General features: G+C 42.4%; 1 protein-coding gene across 3 annotated transcripts in view; it reads left to right on the forward strand.

Moving 5' to 3' along the window:
- The first annotated feature begins 21,207 nt into the window (after positions 1 to 21,207).
- hipk2 (homeodomain interacting protein kinase 2) overlaps positions 21,208 to 25,625 on the forward strand; it is a 352,565-nt gene continuing 348,147 nt past the window's right edge. For all 3 annotated transcript variants that reach the window (XM_061917854.1, XM_061917853.1, XM_061917855.1), the window contains exon 1: positions 21,208 to 21,586. In XM_061917854.1, the coding sequence (XP_061773838.1) occupies positions 21,568 to 21,586 (19 nt within the window). In that variant the 5' untranslated portion in view covers positions 21,208 to 21,567. The remainder of the gene's footprint in view (positions 21,587 to 25,625) is intronic.

Below are 25,625 nucleotides of genomic sequence, written 5' to 3' on the forward strand. Positions count from 1 at the left end.
CACCTAAAAACTCATCTGTATACTCTCGCCTTTAAATAGACCTCCTTTTTAGACCAGTTGATCTGCCGCTTCTTTTCTTTTCTTTCTCCTATGTCCCCCCCTCCCTTGTGGAGGGGGTCCGGTCCGATGACCATGGATGAAGTACTGGCTGTCCAGAGTCGAGACCCAGGATGGACCGCTCGTCGGGACCCAGGATAGACCGCTCGCCTGTATCGGTTGGGGACATCTCTACGCTGCTGATCCGCTTGAGATGGTTTCCTGTGGACGGGACTCTCGCTGCTGTCTTGGATCCGCTTGAACTGAACTCTCGCGGCTGTGTTGGAGCCACTATGGATTGAACTTTCACAGTATCATGTTAGACCCGCTCGACATCCATTGCTTTCGGTCCCCTAGAGGGGGGGGGTTGCCCACATCTGAGGTCCTCTCCAAGGTTTCTCATAGTCAGCATTGTCACTGGCGTTCCACTGGATGTGAATTCTCTCTGCCCACTGGGTGTGAGTTTTCCTTGTCCTTTTGTGGGTTCTTCCGAGGATGTTGTAGTCGTAATGATTTGTACAGTCCTTTGAAACATTTGTGATTTGGGGCTATATAAATAAACATTGATTGATTGATTGACTTCCCCTGTCATCATTTTCAAAATGGTGGAGGCTGATTTCAATACCGGTAATTTGAAATCGTATAAAGGGAAGAAGATTAAGAGCTATTCAGTTGGATTTAAGGTCCAAGCTATTGAATACCGGTATGCTAAAATGAACAGTAGGCAGCTTTGTTTTATTGATATACCGTTACCTGTGGATCGGTGGAGCCCACGGTCCGACAGACAGGCAGGGCACGCTGGAGCCCGGCCCAGGATGGCGGCGAGGAGACGGCGAGCGACCAGAGAGGAGGAGCAGAAGAGCGACTTGGACTGAGGTTTTATTGAAAAATAAAGTCAAACTGCTCAAGCCATGTCCTTCCTTGGTGGTCCTGGGAACCCGCAAGACGACGGCTTGAGACCGTCACAATACCGTAGCTGCGTGTGTCCAATATGAGTCATTAAATAATTCCCGCCTCCTGGTGGTAGAGGGCGCTAGTGATTCTTCTTGCGACTACTCGGCTGCAGAATAAGTGACAATGAGTGGCATGATATTTGCTGGGACGGATATGACGGACCTTCTGATAGCAGTTTTCTAAACTGGACTTTCAATCGAAGCAGGAGGTATTAAAGGAATATCTCTATCGAGACAGAGAGACTTAAAACTGAAGAAAGATAAGGAAGACTTCTATAAACAAGTTATCGATGATTTTGATCAGAAAGAGCTGGCATGGACTATATGTATAAGTAAAGGTAAGACCATAATAACGTTTTTTTTTTATTAAATGTGCTTTTCATGATGGTATCCTTACATCACACTAAAATTTTTACTGCATGCCTTTGGTAAGTGCCGATGTGAGAAGAGGTTTTAAAATAATTAGCGCATGCTTGCCTTTACTGCATGCGTTTGGTAAGCGCAGGATTGAGAAGAGGTTTTAAATTAATTAGCGCCCCGGTGGCAATTCAAGGAAATACATTAGTTCAAAGTCTACGATGTGCATTTTTTTTATGGTCTTCAGTTTCCACATGGGATTATAAGAATAGCGAAAGCTGCTCTGTTCACAAAATTATCCCACCCTTTCTTTTGACAAAAGAGTCACCTGACCATGAATTGATTAACGTGGACCCCGACTTGAACAAGTTGAAAAACTTATTCGGGTGTTACCATTTAGTGGTCAATTGTACGGAATATGTACTGTACTGCATGCCTTTGGTAAGAGCCGGAGTGAGAAGAGGTTTTAAAATAATTAGCACCTGCTTACTTTTACCACATGCCTTTGGTAAGCACAGGAGTGAGAAGAGGTTTTAAAATAATTAACGCCCCGGCGGCAATTCAAGGAAATACGGTATTTACAATCGCCATTATTTACTCATAGCCATGCTATGGCTATGAGTTGTTTTTTCACCCTGGCCTCAGTCTGGACCCCCTCCCTATGGGGGCCAGGCTTAGACCGATTTTTTTTTTTCCTCAACTACCCCCCCACAGTGTTTGCCTGTATCTCACCTTTTTTGTAAGGTGCGCCGGAAGTTGGCAGACCCATCAGCGATCCTGTTCTGTCTCCCTGTAATGTTTGTCTGATCTTGAATGGGATTGTGCTGAAGATTTTGATTCCCCCTCGGGGATTAATAAAGTATTTTCTGATTCTTATCCAGATCCACAGAGGAAATTGTTCCACATTGTAGTTCAGTTACAAAGGATGGAAAGGGTAAGGATGGAAAGGATAACGCAGGTAAGTGGTAGACTCAAAATGAACCATAGTAGCAATATAAAATATATATATATGGAATATTTACATATTATAATGTACATACAGTATATCAGTGGTTCTCAACCTTTTTTCAGCGTTGTATCCCCTGTGAACTTTTTTTTAATTCAAGTACCCCCTAATCAGAACAAAGCATTTTTGATTGAAAAAAGAGATACAGAAGTCAAATACCGCACTATGTCATCAGTTTCTGATTTATTAAATTGTATAACAGTGCAAAATATTGCTCATTTGCCGTGGTCTTTCTTTAACTATTTGGAAAAAAGATAAAAAAAAAAAAAATTGGTTTAAAAATAAACAATTGATTCAATTATAAATAAAGATTTCTACACATAGAAGTAATCATCAACTTAAAGTGCCCTCTTTGGGGATTGTAATAGAGATCCATCTGGATTCATCAACTTAATTCTAAACATTTCTTCACAAAAAAAGAAATCTTTAACATCAATATTAATGGAACATGTTCACAAAAAAAATCTAGCTGTCAACACTGAATATTGCATTGTTTATATCTTTACACAGTTTATGACCTTACATTCATATTTTGTTGAAGTATTATTCAATAAATATATAAAGGATTTTTGAATTGTTGCTATTTTTAGGATATTTTTTTAAAATCCCAGGTACCCCTTAGCATACCTTCAAGTACCCCAGGGGTACACGTACCCCCATTTGAGAACCACTGCAGTATATGATATATACATGAACCTGGGGATAGGTTGATTGGCAACACTAAATTGGCCCTAGTGTGTAAATGTGAGTGTGAATGTTGTCTGTCTATCTGTGTTGGCCCTGCGATGAGGTGGCGACTTGTCCAGGGTGTACAGTGCCTTCCGACCCATTTTAGCTGAGAGGGTCCCCAGTCGTCTTGGACTCCATGCCACTGGACCCTGACCCGATTCTATCATGGATCGTGTGGTGACTGTCTGTGCACCAGTCTCCCCACGTAAAACTAAGTCACGCACAGGCATCCTCCATAAAGGGATACCCCCCCCCCCCCCCCCCCTACCAAAAGGATCGTCATAGTCGTTCGAGTGACCGCCGATGATGATGATGATGATGACATTGGATTTGTCATACACATGCTACGGATTAGCATTAATGATTTGTATGTGGTGTTTTAATTGGTTTTACCCTTTAAAATCGTTTTTAATCCTATTTATTTTTGTTTTTTTAATTTTTATATTGGTTTTATTTTTTTTTATTCAGTCATTGGTGGAGCTAAGGATATTTGAATATTGTTTTTAATATTGGTGTGCGGCACTTTGGAAACATTGATGTAGTTTAAATGTGCTATGTAAAAAAAAGTGGATTGGTTGATCTTAACACTTGAAAAGGTGGTGTGTAATGAATAAATTACTTACAGTATTATCATTTTTCTGAGGGCGCAACAATACATTTGACTTTCAGCTTAATAGCAAAGACTATTTTACAATACTTGATAATGAGACTCAAAAGTGTAAAAAAAAAACTACATAAAACAACTGGACAGTACAGTTATAAAAGTTAAAGTACCAATGATTGTCACACACACACACACACACACACACACACACACACACACACACACACTCTGTGTAATGAAATTATCCTCTGCTTTTGGACCTATCACCCTTGATCACCCCCTAGGAGGTGAGGGGAGCAGTGAGCAGCAGCGGTGGCCGCGCCCGGGAATCATTTTGGTGATTTAATTCCCAATTCCAACCCTTTGATGCTGAGTGCCGAGCAGGGAGGTTATGGGTCCCAATTTTGTATAGTCTTTGGTATGACTCGGCAGGGGTTTGAATTTAAGACCTATCGCTCACAGGGCGGACACTAACCACAAGGCCACTGAGCAGGTTAGGCAAACAGATAAACATTTATTAGCATATACTGTAAACACACACAAGAGTACGGAAAATATCAATCAATCAATCAATGTTTACTTATATAGCCCTAAATCACTAGTGTCTCAAAGGGCTGCACAAACCACTACGACATCCTCGGTAGGCCCACATAAGGGCAAGGAAAACTCACACCCAGTGGGACGTCGGTGACAATGATGACTATGAGAACCTTGGAGAGGAGGAAAGCAATGGATGTCGAGCGGGTCTAACATGATACTGTGAAAGTTAAATCCATAATGGATCCAACACAGTCGCGAGAGTCCAGTCCAAAGCGGATTCAACACAGCAGCGAGAGTCCTGTTCACAGCGGAGCCAGCAGGAAACCATCCCAAGTGGAGGCGGATCAGCAGCGCAGAGATTTCCCCAGCCGATACACAGGCAAGCAGTACATGGCCACCGGATCGGACCGGACCCCCTCCACAAGGGAGAGTGGGACATAGAAGAAAAAGAAAAGAAACGGCAGATCAACTGGTCTAAAAAGGGAGTCTATTTAAAGGCTAGAGTATACAAATGAGTTTTAAGGTGAGACTTAAATGCTTCTACCGAGGTGGTATCTCGAACTGTTACCGGGAGGGCATTCCAGAGTACTGGAGCCCGAACGGAAAACGCTCTATAGCCCGCAGACTTTTTTTGGGCTTTGGGAATCACTAATAAGCCGGAGTCCTTTGAACGCAGATTTCTTGCCGGGACATATGGTATAATACAATCGGCAAGATAGGATGGAGCTAGACCGTGTAGTATTTTATACGCAAGTAGTAAAACCTTAAAGTCACATCTTAAGTGCACAGGAAGCCAGTGCAGGTGAGCCAGTACAGGCGTAATGTGATCAAACTTTCTTGTTCTTGTCAAAAGTCTAGCAGCCGCATTTTGTACCAACTGTAATCTTTTAATGCTAGACATGGGGAGACCCGAAAATAATACGTTACAGTAATCGAGACGAGACGTAACAAACGCATGGATAATGATCTCAGCGTCTTTAGTGGACAGAATGGAGCGAATTTTAGCGATATTACGGAGATGAAAGAAGGCCGTTTTAGTAACGCTTTTAATGTGTGATTCAAAGGAGAGAGTTGGGTCGAAGATAATACCCAGATTCTTTACCGTGTCGCCTTGTTTAATTGTTTGGTTGTCAAATGTTAGAGTTGTATTATTAAATAGAGGTCGGTGTCTAGCAGGACCGATAATCAGCATTTCCGTTTTTTGGGCGTTGAGTTGCAAAAAGTTAGCGGACATCCATTGTTTAATTTCATTGAATCCAAGGCACCGGGAATTGGTACCGTATCAATTCAAATGTAAAAGGTCCCTATTCCTCTTCTAAAATGTGGATATTTATCAGTGTTCTAGGAGTTGCAGTCTCCAGGCCAGTCCAGGACTGTCGCGCGGGGGTTTGTCACTCTTTAGCTTTTTTGCGCATTTTCCTTTGCAGAGTTCACTCCAGGCCCAGCAGAGGAGCATCAAAGGCAGCCACATTTTGCAGGCATGAATTAAAAAAAAAAAGGAGGAAATGTTCTGTACTGTCCCTGCGTTGAGGTGTTTGTGTGTACGTGTGCATGCCTGCAAGTATTTTGTGTACTTTGCTGCAGCATTGAAAAACATGATGATATCCTCATCATTCACGGTCTGTTTGAGCTGACGCACGGAAAAGTGCGACGTTGTGAAGGCAGGAGAGATATACTTTTTCCGCTCGTACCTTTCAGTCTGTCAAACAAAAAATAAAACACCAGTGCACAAGCCCACAGAGCTGGAGTGTTTCAACGACTGTTATGCTGAGGAGGAAACTTCAACGCCTGAGTATAATTCCATTGCTTTGAACTTTGGAATCAGAGAACAACTGTATCAGTGCATGGTGCTGTTAAGGAGTGCATAGTCACCTATAATGTACACTCTTATCGTTTGATAAAAAGCAAATTATCGTTACAGAACAGTTGTTGCTTGTCTTGCAGGATGAAATGTTGCTGTCTTCATGTTTTAGATTCTGTCGAGACTTAAGTAGATGCAGTAATTGTAAATACAAAGATGATCATCAATACTCTTTAAGGCATTGGTTCTCAAATGGGGTTAGGCGTACCCCTGGGGGTACTTGAAGGTATGCCAAGGGGTACGTGAGATTTTTAAAAAATATTTTTAAAACAGCAAAAATTCAAAAATCCTTTTGTGACGGGTGTCCAGCCGTCATTGTGTAGGTTGCAGTGACAATCGATACAGGACGCATCGTAGCAGGTTTGACTCTGGTTTATTGTTTCAATAAACATAGTTTCTTGCCAGGCGGTCGCGCCAATTTCTAGCGCCCCGTTTCTTCCTACTCAAAAGACTCCGGCTTATTAGTGATTCCTAAAGCCCAAAAAAAGTCTGCGGGCTATAGAGCGTTTTCCGTTCGGGCTCCAGTACTCTGGAATGCCCTCCCGGTAACAGTTTGAGATGCTACCTCAGTAGAAGCATTTAAGTCTCACCTTAAAACTCATTTGTATACTCTAGCCTTTAAATAGACCTCCTTTTTAGACCAGTTGATCTGCCGCTTCTTTTCTTTTTTTCCTCTGTCCCCCCATCCCAGAGTCGAGACCCAGGATGGACCGCTTGTCGGGACCCAGGATGGAACGCTCGCCTGTGTATAGGTTGGGGACATCTCTACGCTGCTGATCCGCCTCCGCTTGGGATGGTTTCCTGAGGACGGGACTCTTGCTGCTGTCTTGGATCCGCTTTGAACTGAACTCTCGCGGCTTTGTTGGATCCACTATGGATTGAACTTTCTTAGTATTATGTTAGACCCACTCGACATCCATTGCTTTCGGTCCCCTAGGGGGGGGGGGGTTGCCCACATCTGAGGTCCTCTCCAAGGTTTCTCATTGTCAGCAATGTCACTGGCGTCCCACTGGATGTGAATTCTCCCTGCCCACTGGGTGTGAGTTTTCCTTGGCCTTATGTGGGTTTTTCCGAGGATGTCGCAGTCGTAATGGTTTGTACAGTCCTTTGAGACATTTGTTATTTAGGGCTATATAAATAAACATTGATTGATTGATACTCGTCGCGGCGCACCTTTCCGTGGCCGGTGGCTGCGTCTTCCGCGGGGGCTCATTTCGACCTGGGTCTCTCTTGTCGTCCTCGTGGTCTTTTTTAGCCGTGGTTTCCTCTCCTTCTTCTGCCCTGATTGTTCCTCCTTCTCCCCTTTTGTGCTGCAGAAGAAGATGTAGGGATTGAGAGCAGGTGTGTGAACTATGCACCTGACTCTGATGGCTGCAGCGTCTCCAGGCGTGCCCCGCCTGTCTGCTCTGCTGCATGCTCTGCCTCCTGGCCGCCAGCTTGGGCAGGACCACCGTTTGGCTCCGTTTCTCCACACTTATATATATATATATATATATATTGAATAATACTTCAACAAAATATGAATGTAAGTTCATTAACAGTGAAAAGAAATGCAACAATGCAATATTCAGTGTAGACAGCTAGATTTTTTTGTGGACATGTTCCATAAATATTGATGTTAAAGATTTCTTTTTTTGTGAAGAAATGTTTAGAATTAAGTTCATGAATCCAGATGGATCTCTATTACAATCCCCAAAGAGGGCACTTTAAGTTGATGATTACTTCTATGTGTAGAAATCTTTATTTATAATTGAATCACTTGTTTATTTTTCAACAGGTTTATAGGTATTTTTATATTTTCAAATAGTACAGGAAAGACCACTACAAATGAGCAATATTTTATAATTTAATAAATCAGAAACTGATGACATAGTGCTGTATTTTACTTCTTTATGTCAAAGTTAGTTTGTGACGAACCCCAAGATGCAGAGAAGGAGTCAGGCATTTTGCAGGTAAACATGTTTTAATTAAAATACTACAACAAGAACAAAAGGGGTACAACAAAAAGCACGCACGAGGCGGATAACAAAACTAAAAGAGCTGGCATGGGAGCTAGAAAAGAAAAGGAGTTTAGGATGGAAGCTAGCAAAAACAAAAGAGCCTAGGGTGGAAACTAGCGGGTAGCGAGTAGGAAAACAGAAGTCGTTTCTTGTAGAATGAAAACAAAACGGAAGCAGGGAACAAAAAATAGTAAGCTACAAACAGATACCGAAATATAGCTTACCGCTACGCTGCAATGACACGACACCACAGGAGCGACAATACGGAAGTGACATCAACAAGACAATAACCCAGCCCTGGCTGGAGGACAAAAGCAGGTTACAAATAGGTGCGGGCTGATTGGCACCAGGTGTGGCCAGGTGCCAATCAGCCGCAGCTGAGGAGAAACAGCGCACAGGGGAAAAAACAGGAAGCATACAAAATAAGAGCGCTGACAGGAACTAAAAACAGGAAGTACTAAACACACACAGAGAAAAAACTAAAACACAAACAAACTGTCAGTGACAAGCCTGACACTCTAACTCTTTTTTTTCAACCAAAAATGCTATGCTTTGATTAGGGGGTACTTGAATTAAAAAAATGTTCACAGGGGGTACAGTCACTGAAAAAAGGTTGACAACCGCTGCTTTAAGGCAGGGGGTGTCAAACTCATTTTAGATCGGGGGCCACGTGGAGAAAAATCTACTCCAATGTGGGCCGGACTGGCACAATAACTTAAAAACAAAGACAACTTCAGATTGTTTTCTTTGTGTAAAAAAAGATCAAGCACAATCTTAAAATGTAGAAATATGTTGTTGTTTTTTTTACACTTACATGTTGCGGTTAATAATAGTCTATATTTGTCGTTATTAATATTTTCTGAATAAATTATGTGACAACGTTCATCAGTCAACTCATTGGTGTTCATTTTCAATCTATCAAGATAAAAAAATATCAAAATCTAATTAGAGGATGTTATTTATGTAGTTTGCTTTTTTTCCTCGACTGGTGCACAACATCATGTGGTTAATTTTTTTTGCAAAAGTAGCATCATCTTCAAAGATACAAAGAATTGCTATTGTGACATCTAGTGGACACATTTAAAACAGCTGTTTCTTTCATTCCAAAATGTTGTCATTTTATACTTCGCAAAATAATTCCCCGGGCCGGATAAAACCTAATCCCGCGGGCCATATGTTTGATCCCCCTGCTTTAAGGCATTTTAATGCTGAGTTGGGATGGGCACTTTTTACATTTGAATTGATTCTGTACCAGTTCCTGGTACCTACGATTTAATACAAAACGGTTTCAATTTATTGTAGTTCTGTGTTTGTTCATGTGATTTCCATGCAGTTGTAATTCCAATGAAGTAAGAAGTGAATCATATTTATATAGCGCTTTTCTCTAGTGACTCAAAGCGCTTTACATAGGGAAACCAAATATCTAAGTTACATTTAAACCAGTGTGGGTGGCACTGGGAGCAAGTGGATAAAGTGTCTTGCCCAAGGACACAACGGCAGTGACTAGGATGGCGGAAGCAGGAATCGAACGTGGAACCCTCAAGTAGCAGGCACAGCCACTCTACCAACCGAGCTATGCCGCCCCTCACTGCACTTCACTTCTCACTTCACAGTTGTAATTCCAATACGTCAGATGTTAGTAGTGATTAGACTGTGGTGTGTCGCCTAGTCAGGAAGTAGTCTTTGCCATTAAATTGAATATAGTCTTTTGTTGCACCCTGCAAAGTGTTTCTACCATAAGTATTGTACTTACATGTATGTTTGATTGTAACATGCATGTTAGTGGTAGTTTTTATAACCAAAATTGGAATTGGTGAAATCGGCAAGTAATATCGCTCATGCTAATCCGTAGCATGTCTTTGTCAAGTCCAATTAGTATCAAGCCGGCGCACATTATCGGACATCTCTAATTCTAAGGGCTTTTTTTTAAGTAAGAACATAGAGTTGATGTTTGATTTGTATTTGTTACCCCAGATCTCATAATTCATGAACAGTATATGCTAGGGCCGCGAATCTTTGGGTGTCCCACGATTCGATTCAATATCGATTCTTGGGGTCGCGATCCGATAATATATCTATTTTTTTCGATTAAACGCGATTCTCGATTCAAAAACGATATTTTTCCGATTCAAAACGATTCTGTATTCATTCAATACATAGGATTTCAGCAGGATCTACCCCAGTCTGCTGACATGCAAGCAGAGTAGTAGATTTTTTTAAATAGCTTTTATTATTGTAAAGGACAATGTTTTATCAACTGACTGATATAATGTAAATTTGTTTTAACTATTAAACGAACCAAAAATATGACTTATTTTATCTTTGTGAAAACATTGGACACAGTGTGTTGTCAAGCTTATGAGATGCGATGCAAATGTAAGCCACTGTGACACTATTGTTCTATTTTAAATTTTTTATAAATGTCTAATGATAATGTCAATGAGGGATTTTTAATCACTGCTATGCTGAAATTATAACTAATATTGATACTGTTGTTGATAATATTCATTTTTGTTTCACTACTTTTGGTTTGTTCTGTGTCGTGTTTGTGTCTCCTCTCAATGGCTCTGTTTATTGCAGTTCTGAGTGTTGCTGGGTCAGGTTTGGAATTGGATTGCATTGTTTTGGTATTGCTGTGTAGTGTTTTGTTGGATTGATGACGAATAAAAAAAAGCGATTAAAAAAAAAAAAGAAAATCAATTCTGAATCGCACAAGGTATTCGAATCGATTTTTTCCCACACCCGTAGTATTTGCCTAGTCAGATATCGAAACCTATTTTGGAGAAATTGATTACAGAAAGTAATTTTTGTTTACAAATGAATGAATGGAAAAAATAGCTACAGGAGTCAGAGCGCTGTTCTCATGCAGGGTAAAAGGACAGATACTTGAACTGCACCTGCCTGCACAGATGAATACCAAGGTCTCATGTTTGTGTAAGCCAGCGCTTCAAACGCTGAAGCTCTAAGCCAGGGGTGGGCATTACGTCGATCGCGACCGACTGGTCGATCTCGGAGGGTGTGTCAGTCGATCTCAAGCCAGGCATTAAAAAATAGACATAAAAATGAGCAATCATCAATCATACCAAGACTTCACTTTCGTCAGTTGTTTGACATTCTCGGCACCCGAGGATCTTGTGAGATGACGCTGGCTGCTGCGAGCTCATATTTAAGAAAAAAATCACTAACAGGGCGGACGCAGAGAAACACATTTTATTTCTAGAGACTCCGTACCTACTGTCAAAACTCTAAAGACCGACTGCACAGTTCCTGTCTTCACCATAAAAGACCTGTTTCATCCTGCCTGTGCTAACAAAATAAGAGTCTCAGAAAGCTAGCGTGCACAAGCTAGCAAGCTACGGAGTTTGATGCCAATGTATTTCTCCCCCGCCCTCAGCGACCGCTTTCTCACTTGCTTGCCCACCCGCACACTCACTGACGTCACTCACCTGCTGCCAGACATTAAAGGGCCACACACATATGCTACTCTCATAACAAAGTGTTTAAAAAGGAGTATGCAAGTTGGACAAATGAGATGCCAAATCCAACCACTTTCATGTGGTATTGGACAGAAAGGAGGACTTTTTTTTTCCTCCATTTGAAAATGCGGACGTTATCAGCACCACTGTCTAATTCCAATCAATGCTAGTCATCAGAATCAGGTAATACACCAACTTATATTCTTGTATTCGTGAAAGAAAGGAATCTATGTGTGTTAAACATGCTTGTATTATCATTAAACACCATTAACTTGTTAACAAAAATGTCTCTTTCATAAATAAATAAATATAAATTATAAATAGGAATGAGGTAGATCTCCTCGACTTGGTCAATTGAAAAGTAGCTCACCTGCAGAAAAAGTGTGAGCGCCCCTGCTCTAAGCAAAAAACCTCAGGTTTTGGCTTCAGCATCTCTCGGAACTATTTGGAGCTGCAGGCGTACTCGTGTCTCAGGGTTTTTTTTCTCGGGCATCAGTGATCACTCCCGACAAAAGACTTATCATCCAAGTGTTTTAGTGGGCGGTGCACCATTTGATGACCAATCTGACCTTTAAGGTTTTAAGCAGGTGGAGTGACGCTGCGCATTTAACAGACGCTGCTTCTTTACAAACGATCAAACCTTCCCATCAGTCAGTGAGTGCAAACCCCGTGGACATTTGACATCCTGTTAGATGCCATACAGCCTTTGGTGGCGTTTGACTGATCCTCTTGCTCTTCAAACAGAAAATAACTGCTGGTGTCAACATGGAGCTTCGAGGGTGCTCGGAATTCTTGACGATGAGAAGTTTTGTGTTTGCATGTAATGTTTGAACTTTTAAAAATGTATTTCACCAATATGAACATTAATTCTACAGATGAAGTGTAATTTATTCTAGTTTCCTCTTTGGTAATGTGAAAATGACAATTGTTATTAGCATAATGTGCTTTCTTTCAAGGTAAATGTACTGTTTTGACTACAGAGCTTCCATGACTTGGCGAATTTTGGAGATAAAGTGAATATGTATTTGGTGAATGAACTGCTTGACTGGAAATGACTTGAGGAAGTATCGATCAATCAATCAATCAAAGTTTACTGATATAGCCCTTAATCACGAATGTCTCAAAGGGCTGCACAAGCCACAACGACATCCTCTGCTCAGATCCCACATCAGGGTAAGAAAAAAACTCATGATATATATATATGTATATGTATATATATATATATATATATATATATATGTTAGGGGTGTGGGAAAAAATTGATTCGAATTAGAATCGCGATTCTCACGTTGTGCGATTCAGAATCGATTCACATTTTTTTTTAAATATATATATTTTTTCAATCAATCCAACAAACCACTACACAGCAATACCATAGCAATGCAATCCGATTCCAAAACCAAACCTGACCCAGCAACACTCAGAACTGCAATAAACAGAGCAATTGAGAGAAGACACAAAAACAACACAGAACAAACCAAAAGTAGTGAAACAAAAATGAATATGATCAACAACAGTATCAATATTAGTTATCATTTCAGCGTAGCAGTGATTAAAAATCCCTCATTGACATTATCATTAGACATTTGTAAAAAAAACAACAATATAATAGTGTCACAGTGGCTTACACTTGCATCGCATCTCATAAGCTTGACAACACACTGTGTCCAATGTTTTCACAAAGATAAAATAAGTCATATTTTTGGTTTGTTTAATAGTTAAAACAAATTTACATTATTGCAATCAGTTGATAAAACATTGTCCTTTACAATTATAAAAGCTTTTTTTAAAAATGTACTACTTTGCTAGCATGTCAGCAGACTGGGGTAGATCCTGCTGAAATCCTATGTATTGAATGAATACAGAATCCTTTTAAATTGGGAAAAAAATCGTTTTTGAATCGAGAATCGTGTTTAATTGAAAAAAAAAATCGATTTTGAATCGAATCGTGACCCCAAGAATCAATATTGAATCGAATCTTGGGACACCCAAAGATTCGTAGCCCTAATATATGTATATATATATATATACATATATATATATATATGTATATATACATATATACATGGACAAACCCCGTTTCCATATGATTTGGGAAATTGTGTTAGAGGTAAATATAAACAGAATACAATGATTTGCAAATCCTTTTCAACCCATATTCAGTTGAATGCATACAAAGATGTTCAAACTCACAAACTTCATTTTTTTTTTGCAAATAAGTGCCAAAGTAGTTGAGAAAGGGCATGTTCACCACTGTGTTACATCACCTTTTCTTTTAACAACACTCAATAAACGTTTGGGAACTGAGGAAACTAATTGTTGAAGTTTTGAAAGTGGAATTCTTTCCCATTCTTGTTTTATGTAGAGCTTCAGTCGTTCAACAGTCCGGGGTCTCCGCTGTCGTATTTTACGCTTCATAATGCGCCACACATTTCGATGGGAGACAGGTCTGGACTGCAGGCAGGCCAGGAAAGTAGCCGCACTCTTTTTTTACCAAGCCACGCTGTTGTAACATGTGCTGAATGTGGCTTGGCATTGTCTTGCTGAAATAAGCAGGGGCGTCCATGAAAAAGACGGCGCTGCTTCCAGCATATGTTGTTCCAAAACCTGTATGTACCTTTCAGCATTAATGGTGCCTTCACAGATGTGTAAGTTACCCATGCCTTGGGCACTAATGCTGGCTTTTGAACTTTGCGTCGATAACAGTCTGGATGGTTCGCTTCCCCTTTGGTCCAGATGACACGATGTCGAATATTTCCCAAAACAATTTGAAAAGTGGACTCGTCAGACCACAGGACACTTTTATAAAAATTGTTTCGCATCATAAATGAAGGCAAAAAAACTTATATATACAGTTACTTTACTTGACATTTATATATGCCATATAGACAATGGGCATCTGCCTCACAATACGAAGTTCCTGCAGTCCTGGGTTCAAATCCAGGCTCGGGATCTTTCTGTGTGGAGTTTGCATGTTCTCCCCGTGAATGCGTGGGTTCCCTCCGGGTACTCCGGCTTCCTCCCACTTCCAAAGACATGCACCTGGGGATAGGTTGATTGGCGACACTAAATTGGCCCTAGTGTGTGAATGTGAGTGTGAATGTTGTCTGTCTATCTGTGTTGGCCCTGCGATGAGGTGGCGACTTGTCCAGGGTGTACCCCGCCTTCCGCCCGATTGTAGCTGAGATAGGCGCCAGCGCCCCCAAAAGGGGATAAGCGGTAGAAAATGGATGGATATAGACAATGGCGTCAGCCAAGAAGCCGTCCCCTATTGAAATGTCAACTTTGGTCTTATTATCATTCTCGCTAACTACAAAACATCATAGAACGTTTCTCTAACTTGAAACTATAAAACGCGAGGTGACCTATACTTTTGTCATATCATGTATTTAAGGATAATTACAACCCCCCCGTCCTCCCCCGTCTAACTATATCTAATTGTTTTACCCAAAACATGGCTTGTTTTACTTAGCCTCAGAGTATAAACATAAACTCCCCTAATTAAGTGTCAGTTTTCACATTCTGAAGCCTCTCTCTCCTCCTTCAACACAAACAAGTGCATGTCTGATTGAATGTAATGTGCTCCTAAGTGGAGATGCTGCAATAACAAACCCGGTGACTTGCTCTGTGCTGCTTATGTTGTAAATATTCTATCTTAAGGAACAGATTCAATGTGTACCTGCAGCAAAATGTCATGCGGACTGGACATGTTTTCCACAGGAAAATGACGCAATACAAATCTATATATTTGATTTAGTTGGTGTTGTTGTTTAAGTCATTCCTTGTCTAGTGTACATCTGTTTTACAGTACAGGTAAAAAAACAACAACACAGTTTTTCAACATTAGTCACATTGTAAGGACTAAATTTATGTATTTACTTCTAAAAAAGGGCAACAATTATGCATACCATTACACTCCCAGTATCCATCCATCCATTTTCTACCGCTTATTCCCTTTTGGGGTCGCGGGGGGCGCTGGCGCCTATCTACGCTACAATCGGGCAGAAGGCAGTTTACCCCCTGGACAAGTCGCCACCTCATCAAAGGGTCTACAAGTAATTATGTTACACTTCAATCAATCAATCAATCAATGTTTATTTATATAGCCCCAAATCACAAATGTCTCAAAGGACTGCACAAATCATTACGACTACAACATCCTCGGAAGAACCCACAAAAGGGCAAGGAAAACTCACACCCAGTGGGCAGGGAGAATTCACATCCAGTGGGACGCCAGTGACAATGCTGACTATGAGAAACCTTGGAGAGGACCTCAGATGTGGGCAACCCCCCCACCCCCCCTCTAGGGGACCGAAAGCAATGGATGTCGAGCGGGTCTAACATGATACTGTGAAAGTTCAATCCATAGTGGCTCCAACACAGCCGCGAGAGTTCAGTTCAAGCGGATCCAAGACAGCAGCGAGAGTCCCGTCCACAGGAGACCATCTCAAGCGGAGGCGGATCAGCAGCGTAGAGATGTCCCCAACCGATACAGGCGAGCGGTCCATCCTGGATCCCGACGAGCGGTCCATCCTGGGTCTCGACTCTGGACAGCCAGTACTTCATCCATGGTCATCGGACCGGACTCCCTCCACAAGGGAGGGGGGGACATAGGAGAAAGAAAAGAAGCGGCAGATCAACTGGTCTAAAAAGGAGGTCTATTTAAAGGCTAAAGTATACAGATGAGTTTTAAGGTGAGACTTAAATGCTTCTACTGAGGTAGCATCTCGAACTGTTACCGGGAGGGCATTCCAGAGTACTGGAGCCCGAACGGAAAACGCTCTATAGCCCGCAGACTTTTTTTGGGCTCTAGGAATCACTAATAAGCCGGAGTCCTTTGAACGCAGATTTCTTGCCGGGACATATGGTACAATACAATCGGCAAGATAGGATGGAGCTAGACCGTGTAGTATTTTATACGTAAGTAGTAAAACCTTAAAGTCACATCTTAAGTGCACAGGAAGCCAGTGCAGGTGAGCCAGTACAGGTGTAATGTGATCAAACTTTCTTGTTCTTGTCAAAGTCTAGCAGCCGCATTTTGTACCAACTGTAATCTTTTAATGCTAGACATGGGGAGACCCGAAAATAATATGTTACAGTAGTCGAGACGAGACGTAACAAACGCATGGATAATGATCTCGGCGTCTTTAGTGGACAAAATGGAGCGAATTTTAGCGATATTACGGAGATGAAAGAAGGCCGTTTTAGTAACGCTTTTAATGTGTGACTCAAAGGAGAGAGTTGGGTCGAAGATAATACCCAGATTTTTTACAGAGTCACCTTGTTTTATTATTTGGTTGTCAAATGTTAAAGTTGTATTATTAAATAGAGGTCGGTGTCTAGCAGGACCGATAATCAGCATTTCCGTTTTTTTGGCGTTAAGTTGCAAAAAGTTAGCGGACATCCATTGTTTCATTTCATTAAGACACTTAAATGTAATATAGTTCATTTCACCTGTTCAAGCTGAGCATGACTTTTAAGAAATGAGTTAGGATTTCTTCCACAAAAATAGTTTTATGAAGTATTGCAAATATAATGTACAGCCTTTACAATGGGGAGTAAATAAATACTTGTATAGCACTTTTCTACCTTCAATTTACTCAAAGCGCTTTGACACTACTTCCACATTGACCCATTCACACACACATTCACACACTGATGGAGGGAGCTGCCATGCAAGGCGCTAACCAGCACCCATCAGGAGCAAGTGTTTGGATTGTGGTGGCGTCGCTCCCAGCAAGCCCCGCCTCTCCGCTCCGCCGCATCCTCCGCCTCCTTGCCGCCATCTTGGGCAGGGCAAGACATTATTGTGGGGTTTTGTATTAGTGTTCCTAAAAATAGAACCGAAGCACACATACTGTACAGCAGATTTTCACAGTTTACATATACAGTCCTGGTCAAAAGTTTACATACACTTGCAAAGAACATAATGTCATGGCTGTCTTGAGTTTCCAATAATTTCTACAACTCTTATTTTGTTTGTGATAGATTGATTGGAGCACATACTTTTTGGTCACAAAACACATTCATGAAGTTTGGTTCTTTGAAGAATTCATCATGGGTCTACTGAAAATGTGACCAAATCTGCTGGGAAAAGTCTACATATAGAAATGTTAATAATTGGTTACATGTCCCTTGGAAAGTTTCACTGCAATAAGGCGCTTTTGGTAGCCATCCACAAGCTTTTGGTTGAATTTTTGACCATAAATTTGGCTCCCCAAGTCTAAGGCCTGGTTTAGGGTGTGGTGGGGGCCCTCATGTATGTGGGCCACTAACCCTGGCCAGAACAATTATAAAACAAGACTGTTTCATTCATGATACTCTATATACATTACAATTTTACTGTAGTATTTCAACGTATTCATAACAGCTAGCAATAATAACATGTGACGGTAAACAGCAGGCCCCTTGAAAAAAGGCGTGCCTGAATTAACAAACCAGAATTACATTAGTTTGTGTTTCAAAGCTAAACAAATGTAAGTCTGCACAAACCCCGGGGGGCTTTGGAGATCTAATTTGATGCCTGTCTTGCAGTTACATCACCACAATAATCAGCAGTTTTGGCTTTAGGCTGTGTGACATACTGTATATTCATATTGAATAAATAATTACATAAGAGGATGCAAAGCACAGGACACGATGTAAGAAGTTGTTTAAGATTGTATCTGCAGAAAAACTATCTTAGAAATGAGTGAGTGCCCACATGTCTTTGTGGGATTAGGTCAGGTTAACCTAAATCTGCACTAATGCATTACTCTCTAAAGCGCACTTCTTTAATTTAGAGATTGGTGTGCATAATGCTGCGGGTGCAATTTAGTGTCGCCGCTAAATGACAGATTAATCACACGGGTGTGAGCCTATGTAATCCGATTCCATTCCAGTCCATTCTGTGCAAATCTCATGTCATCATAATGAAGCCTTGTGGGAGTGCTTCCATCGCGGGCAGGCATGACCAAACACACACAGCATCATCCAACATGATTATAAGATGGAAAATATATACAAATATGTCAAATGCACTTCCTGTGTAGAACAGGGGGCCCCAAACTTTTTGATTTGGGGGCCGCATTGTGTTAAAAAATTTAGATATACAGTATATATATCAGTCAATAAATCAATCAATGTTTATTTATATAGCCCCAAATCACAAATGTCTCAAAGGACTGCACAAATCATTACGACTACAACATCCTCGGAAGAACCCACAAAAGGGCAAGGAAAACTCACACCCAGTGGGCAGGGAGAATTCACATCCAGTGGGACGCCAGTGACAATGCTGACTATGAGAAACCTTGGAGAGGACCTCAGATGTGGGCAACCCCCGCCCTCTAGGAGACCGAAAGCAATGTATGTCGAGCGGGTCTAACATGATACTGTGAAAGTTCAATCCATAGTGGCTCCAACACAGCCGCGAGAGTTCAGTTCAAGCGGATCCAAGACAGCAGCGAGAGTCCCGTCCACAGGAAACCATCTCAAGCGGAGGCGGATCAGCAGCGTAGAGATGTCCCCAACCGATACAGGCGAGCGGTCTATCCTGGGTCCCGACGAGCGGTCCATCCTGGGTCTCGACTCTGGACAGCCAGTACTTCATCCATGGTCATCGGACCGGACCCCCTCCACAAGGCAGGGGGGGACATAGGAGAAAGAAAAGAAGCGGCAGATCAACTGGTCTAAAAAGGAGGTCTATTTAAAGGCTAGAGTATACAGATGAGTTTTAAGGTGAGACTTAAATGCTTCTACTGAGGTAGCCTCTCGAACTGTTACCGGGAGGGCATTCCAGAGTACTGGAGCCTGTGCTCCAGTACCATATATATATATATATATATATATATATATATATATGGTTCCAATCCCACCTAGTACCAACCTCGTCACGTCCGTTGTGTCCTGAGCAAGACACTTCACCCTTGCTCCTGATGGGTGCTGGTTGGCGCCTTGCATGGCAGCTCCCTCCATCAGTGTGTGAATGTGTGTGTTTTTTTAATTCTTCAGAGTTTGCACTGGCTCCCTGTTCATTTTAGAATTGAATTTAAAACATTGCTGTTTGTTTTTAAATCTTTACATGGACTGGCACCTCAATATATCTCGGACCTTATCCAAATTTACATTCCTGCGCGCGCTCTGAGGTCCGAGAGCCAGTTCCAGCTCGTGGTGCCCAAGACCAGACTTAAGACCAGGGGAGACAGGGCCTTCTCTGTGGTCGGCCCTCAGTTCTGGAACACTCTGCCCCTCCATGTTCAAACTGCTTCCACAGTGGAGTGTTTTAAGTCTCGTCTTAAGACCCACTTTTATTCTTTGGCTTTTAACACTACGTGAGTTGTGTGGTCCTCTGTTGTCCTCTGTGGTTTTTATACACTTTGATTTCTATTTTACTGTTTTAATTGATTTTACCCTTTAAAATAGTTTTTAATCATATTTGTTTTTATTGGTTTTATTTTTATTAATTTTTTGTTTTATTCAGTCATTGGTGGAGCATAATATTATTTTTAACATGGCTGTGCAGCACTTTGGAAACGTTATTGTTGTTTAAATGTGCTATATAAATAAAGTGGATTGGATTGAAAGCGCTTTGAGTACCTTGAAGGTAGAAAAGCGCTGTATAAGTACAACCCATTTAATCTTTTATATTTTGAACGTCATTTTTGACACTGTGACCACCGGCAGAATTATTCATTACTTACCGTGCTTAGCAAAGTCAGCTAAGATTTATCTGAGTGCCAGATGCAGTCATCAAAAGAGCCACATCTGGCTCTAGAGCCATAGGTTCCCTACCCCTGCCCTAGGGGTCCGGCGAGTCGGCCTCAGGGGTTCGGCGGAGCCTCCACTCAAGCCACACCCGACTCATTTGTGTACATAAAAACTTCTCCCTATCGGCATATTAGGGATACGGCAACAGCAGAACCCAAACTAATATGCAGGTGTGTAATTTGTTACGAGTTCATGCACTGTGTTGGTTTTGCTCTTTGAACAAGGTGATGTTCATGCACAGTTGTGCACCATCCATCCATTTCCTACCGCTTATTCCCTTTCGGGGTCGCGGGGGGCGGTGGCGCCTATCTCAGCTACAATCGGGCGGAAGGCAGGGTACACCCTGGACAAGTCGCCACCTCATCGCAGGGCCAACACACATAGACAACATTCACACACTAGGGACAATTTAGTGTTGCCAATCAACCTATCCCCAGGTGCATGTCTTTGGAAGTGGGAGGAACCCACACATTCACGGGGAGAACATGCAAACTCCACACAGAAAGATCCCGAGCCTGGATTTGAACCCAGGATTGCAGGAACGTCGTATTGTGAGGCAGACGCACTAACCCCTCTTCCACCGTGAAGCCCCAGTAAAATATCATATAACTTTGTCTTGAATTTTAAAAACATTTTATGTTTCACTAAAGAAAGGTTCGGTGGATGCGCATATGAAACCGGGGGGGTTCAGTACCTCCAACACCGCTGTTTTAGCTCCTTTTAGTTGTCAATCCGTGTTTTGGCGACGATTACTTTCCCTGGCGCCCCCAACCTCTCCCTTCCGCGCATCGACTCGCTCGACACTTGACTGTTTATACCTATACATGCACGCGCACGCACACACACGCACGCGCACGTACACACTGAGCCAACTCGTACGCGCTCAGTCAGTCAGTCAGTCAGTCCTGGGCAACTTTTTGCAGACTCGTCACTCCAGCGGACATGTCGCCGCGCTGAAGACACGCCGTCACCATCGCGGCTCATCCCGGGAGCTGCGCACTGAAGAGGACGGGGTCAGCGGCCGATATATATAAATATATACATACATATATACATATATATCCCCCCCCCCCTCCGCACCGTGTGGCACCGGAACAAGACCGGAATTATTATTATGAGCTTTCCCCCTCCGCTGATGACCCGCGGCCAGTAATGCCGGAGACGTCTCCCCTTCAAGATGGCAGATTTTTTTTGAGTTTTGAACGGAAATCTGCATTTTCTTCTTCTTTGCGATGAATAACCGAACGCCTTGCACCGATGGCCCCTGTATACGAAGGTAAGACGTCCCGCTGTCGGGTGCATGTGTTCCCGCTGTCAGAGAGCGTTTACTTTGCCTTTATTCCCACGGAACGCTGTCCCGTTCTCGCTCCACTTTGCCCATAATACACGTGCGCATAAAACACCTGCACGGAGAATCTTATTTTATTTTTTTTGTCTTTATTTATTGATAAAAAAAAAAAAAAAAAGAAATACGTATTCGCTATGGCTGCAGCGTGTTTGAATGAACGTCCCTGAACGCAACATCCCCCCGACCCCTTAAAACACTTTAAAGTGCCTGCATGATCACATGTGTGCCGTTCAAGATCCCCTTAAAAAAATTGGCCAAAATAATATACGCTAGCATAAATGATATTTGCTCATTTGTGCAGTCTCACTTCTTTGCATGCATGTTTATGCAAATGAGCATGCGCCACAAAGCAAATAATGACCCCCCCCCCGCCCCCCGTGGTGCTAATATTTATTTTAGCCTCATGTTTAATATTTCCTCCCCTACTCTATAGTCCCTCTGCTGGCATCAAAGGGAATCCCCTTCATTTATTTTTATTTTTTTTAACCATTCATAAAGAGTGTGTGAATGTGAGTGTGAATGTTTGTCTGAGGGGGCGACTTGTCCAGGGTGTACACTGCCTTCCGCCCGATTGTAGCTGAGATAGGCGCCAGCGCCCCCCGCAACCGCGAAAGGGAATAAGCGGTAGAAAATGGATGGATGGAAAGAGTGTGTGAATGTGATTGTGAATGTATCTGTGTTGGCCCTGCGATGAGGTGGTGACTTGTCCAGGGTGTACCCTGCCTTCCGCCCGATTGTAGCTGAGATAGGCGCCAGCGCCCCCCGCAACCCTGAAAGTGAATAAGCGGTAGGAAAATGGATGGATGGAAAGAGTGTGTGAATGTGATTGCGAATGTATCTGTGTTGGCCCTGCGATGAGGTGGTGACTTGTCCAGGGTGTACACTGCCTTCCGCACGATTGTAGCTGAGATAGGCACCAGCGCCCCCCGCAACCCCGAAAGGGAATAAGCGGTAGAAAATGGATGGATGGAAAGAGTGTGTGAATGTTGTCTGTGTATCTGTGTTGGCCCTGCGATGAGGTGATGACTTGTCCAGGGTGTACCCTGCCTTCCGCCCGATTGTAGCTGAGATAGGCGCCAGCGCCCCCCGCAACCCTGAAAGGGAATAAGCGGTAGGAAAATGGATGGATGGAAAGAGTGTGTGAATGTGATTGCGAATGTATCTGTGTTGGCCCTGCGATGAGGTGGCGACTTGTCCAGGGTGTACGCCGCCTTCCGCCCGATTGTAGCTGAGATAGGCGCCAGCGCCCCCCGCAACCCTGAAAGGGAATAAGCGGTAGGAAAATGGATGGATGGAAAGAGTGTGTGAATGTGATTGCGAATGTATCTGTGTTGGCCCTGCGATGAGGTGGCGACTTGTCCAGGGTGTACGCCGCCTTCCGCCCAATTGTAGCTGAGATAGGCGCCAGCGCCCCCCGCAACCCCGAAAGGGAATAAGCGGTAGGAAAATGGATGGATGGAAAGAGTGTGTGAATGTGAGTGTGAATGTTGTCTGTCTATGTGTGTTGGCCCTGCGATGAGGTGGTGACTTGTCCAGGGTGTACTCTGCCTTCCGCCCGATTGTAGCTGAGATAGGCGCCAGCGCCCCCCGCAACCCCGAAAGGGAATAAGCGGTAGAAAATGGATGGATGGAAAGAGTGTGTGAATGTGAGTGTGAATGTTGTCTGTCTATGTATGTTGGCCCTGCGATTAGGTGGTGACTTGTCCAGGGTGTACACTGCCTTCCGCCCGATTGTAGCTGAGATAGGCGCCAGCGCCCCCCGCAACCCCAAAAGGGAATAAGCGGTAGAAAATGGATGGATGGAAAGAGTGTGTGAATGTGAGTGTGAATGTTGTCTGTCTATGTGTGTTGGCCCTGCGATGAGGTGGTGACTTGTCCAGGGTGTACGCCGCCTCCCGCCCGATTGTAGCTGAGATAGGCACCAGCACCTAAAGCAGTGGTTCTTAACCTTGTTGGAGGTATGGAACCCCACCAGTTTTATATGCGTTTTTAGCAAGAAAATTTGAGGGAATATTGTTTGGGGGTATCCATAATACGCTGATAGGGAGAAGTTTTTATTTACACGAAAAGTCGGATGTGTCTTTACCTTTATGGCGGAGGCTCCGCCGAACCCCTAGGGTTCGATCGAACCCAGGTTAAGAACCACTGACCTAAAGGGAATAAGCGGTAGAAAATGGATGGATGGGCATTCATAAAGAGTTGCAGGAGATCAACGTTGTCTCTACTGGGAAGATTTCTTTTTTTAATATTAGAGGCGATGATGCGTTTGAGGGAAACATGAAAAGGAAAAGTTGAATTTGAGACGCCTATGCAAAAGGTAATTAGTGTAAATGACATTCCCTTGGCCTCATATAGAGGGGGAGAGAACGGGAAGAGAAACAGGCAGCAGGGGGAATTAATTACCTTGCCTGTCCTCAGAAATAGAGAGGGTTGTTATGTGCAGCCGTCATGGCGTTTGGGAAATGAGTTTTTTTTTTTTTTTTTTTGGCTTTCGTGTTAAATAAGAAAAGGCTATCATGGAGATTACTCTCCCATGGCTACAGGGCACCTATTAGTGCGGACCTGTGTGATTAACTAGCAACTCTGGTGACTGCGGCGCAAACAATTGACAGAAGAGCCTTTTTTTTCTCTCTCTTAGTATGCTTTAAGACGACGGTTGAGTGGTTTGTTAAAATGATTATGATTAAAAACAACAGCGTTAGAGGAGTGGCTCCTGAGAACCAGGGTCCTCTACAGTGGACGTTTGTTTTTGGTCTTTTTGTCACGGCGGCCACAGCGGAAAGCCGCAATACAACAACGTTCGAGAAAGTTTTGCCGACTGACTAGTAGAAAAAAGTTTTAATGAGCAGAGTTGGACAAAGTCAGTGAAAATAAGCTGTTGGGATCCTTGTCAATGCGAGAGGAGAACGCACACTTTTCTCTTTCCTGTGCGTTCTAAATAATGAAAAACTGCTAGTATGGGGTGGCTAACCATTCAGGTGCCGTCTTTGGTTAATTGGGACCAAACATGTGATAAGTGGATTTCTGCACAGTAGAATTATTATTAATTAATCAAATATTTTCATAGTTAGAACACAAAAAAATGTTACAACCTTTGAAAGAAATTATTAGGCCAAACTACATTAGATCACAGTATTTTTCAGGCTTAATCTGCTCCCACGAAATTTTAGAGGAAAAACATGTTTACATAAATTATCCGCGCCGGACTATAAACCACAGACGTATACCGGTACGAAATATTTTTTTTAATGTTTATTCAAATACCGTAATTGTTTCCAAATGGTGTCTGTGACACGGCAGTAAAACGGCTGATCAAACAAAACATAAGTCATCCTCATGGACTCACTACCTGTGGAAGCTTGCTGTCCAGTCAGCTAAACTCCACGGTGACGTTATGGTGGATTTATCAAACTGAAACAATACAAAAATAATGCCTTTTTAAGTTAATAAGGCTACAGAGACTTTTAAATGTGTTAGCATATTGGCTAATGCTTGATTATATATATATATATACATACATATACTGTAATATTGTACATGGTAATTGGGATTTGTTATATATTATACCAAAAACTATAAAAAAAACCCTTACCTCCCTGCTTGGCACTCAGCATCAAGGGTTGGAATGGGGAGTTAAATAACCACAAATGATTCCCGGGCGTAGCACCGCTGCTGCCCACTGCTCCCCTCACCTCCCAGGGGGTGAACAAGGGGATGGGTCAAATACAGTGGACACATTTCACCACACCTAGTGTGTGTGATAATCATTGGTACTTTAACTTTTTAGTATATATTTTTTATTTTTTATTGCCAATATGGTATATTTTTTGTCTACTTTATACCTTTTTGTTTTCACACTCTTTTGGTGGCCTTATGTGCACAATCCTTTCCATCCTTATTCTTTCCATTTTTTGTAACTGAGATACTGTGTGGAACAATTTCCCTTGTGGATGATTAAAGTTTGTCT

The sequence above is a fragment of the Nerophis ophidion genome, linkage group LG12 (assembly GCF_033978795.1).
Source record: "Nerophis ophidion isolate RoL-2023_Sa linkage group LG12, RoL_Noph_v1.0, whole genome shotgun sequence".
Lineage (NCBI taxonomy): Eukaryota > Metazoa > Chordata > Actinopteri > Syngnathiformes > Syngnathidae > Nerophis > Nerophis ophidion.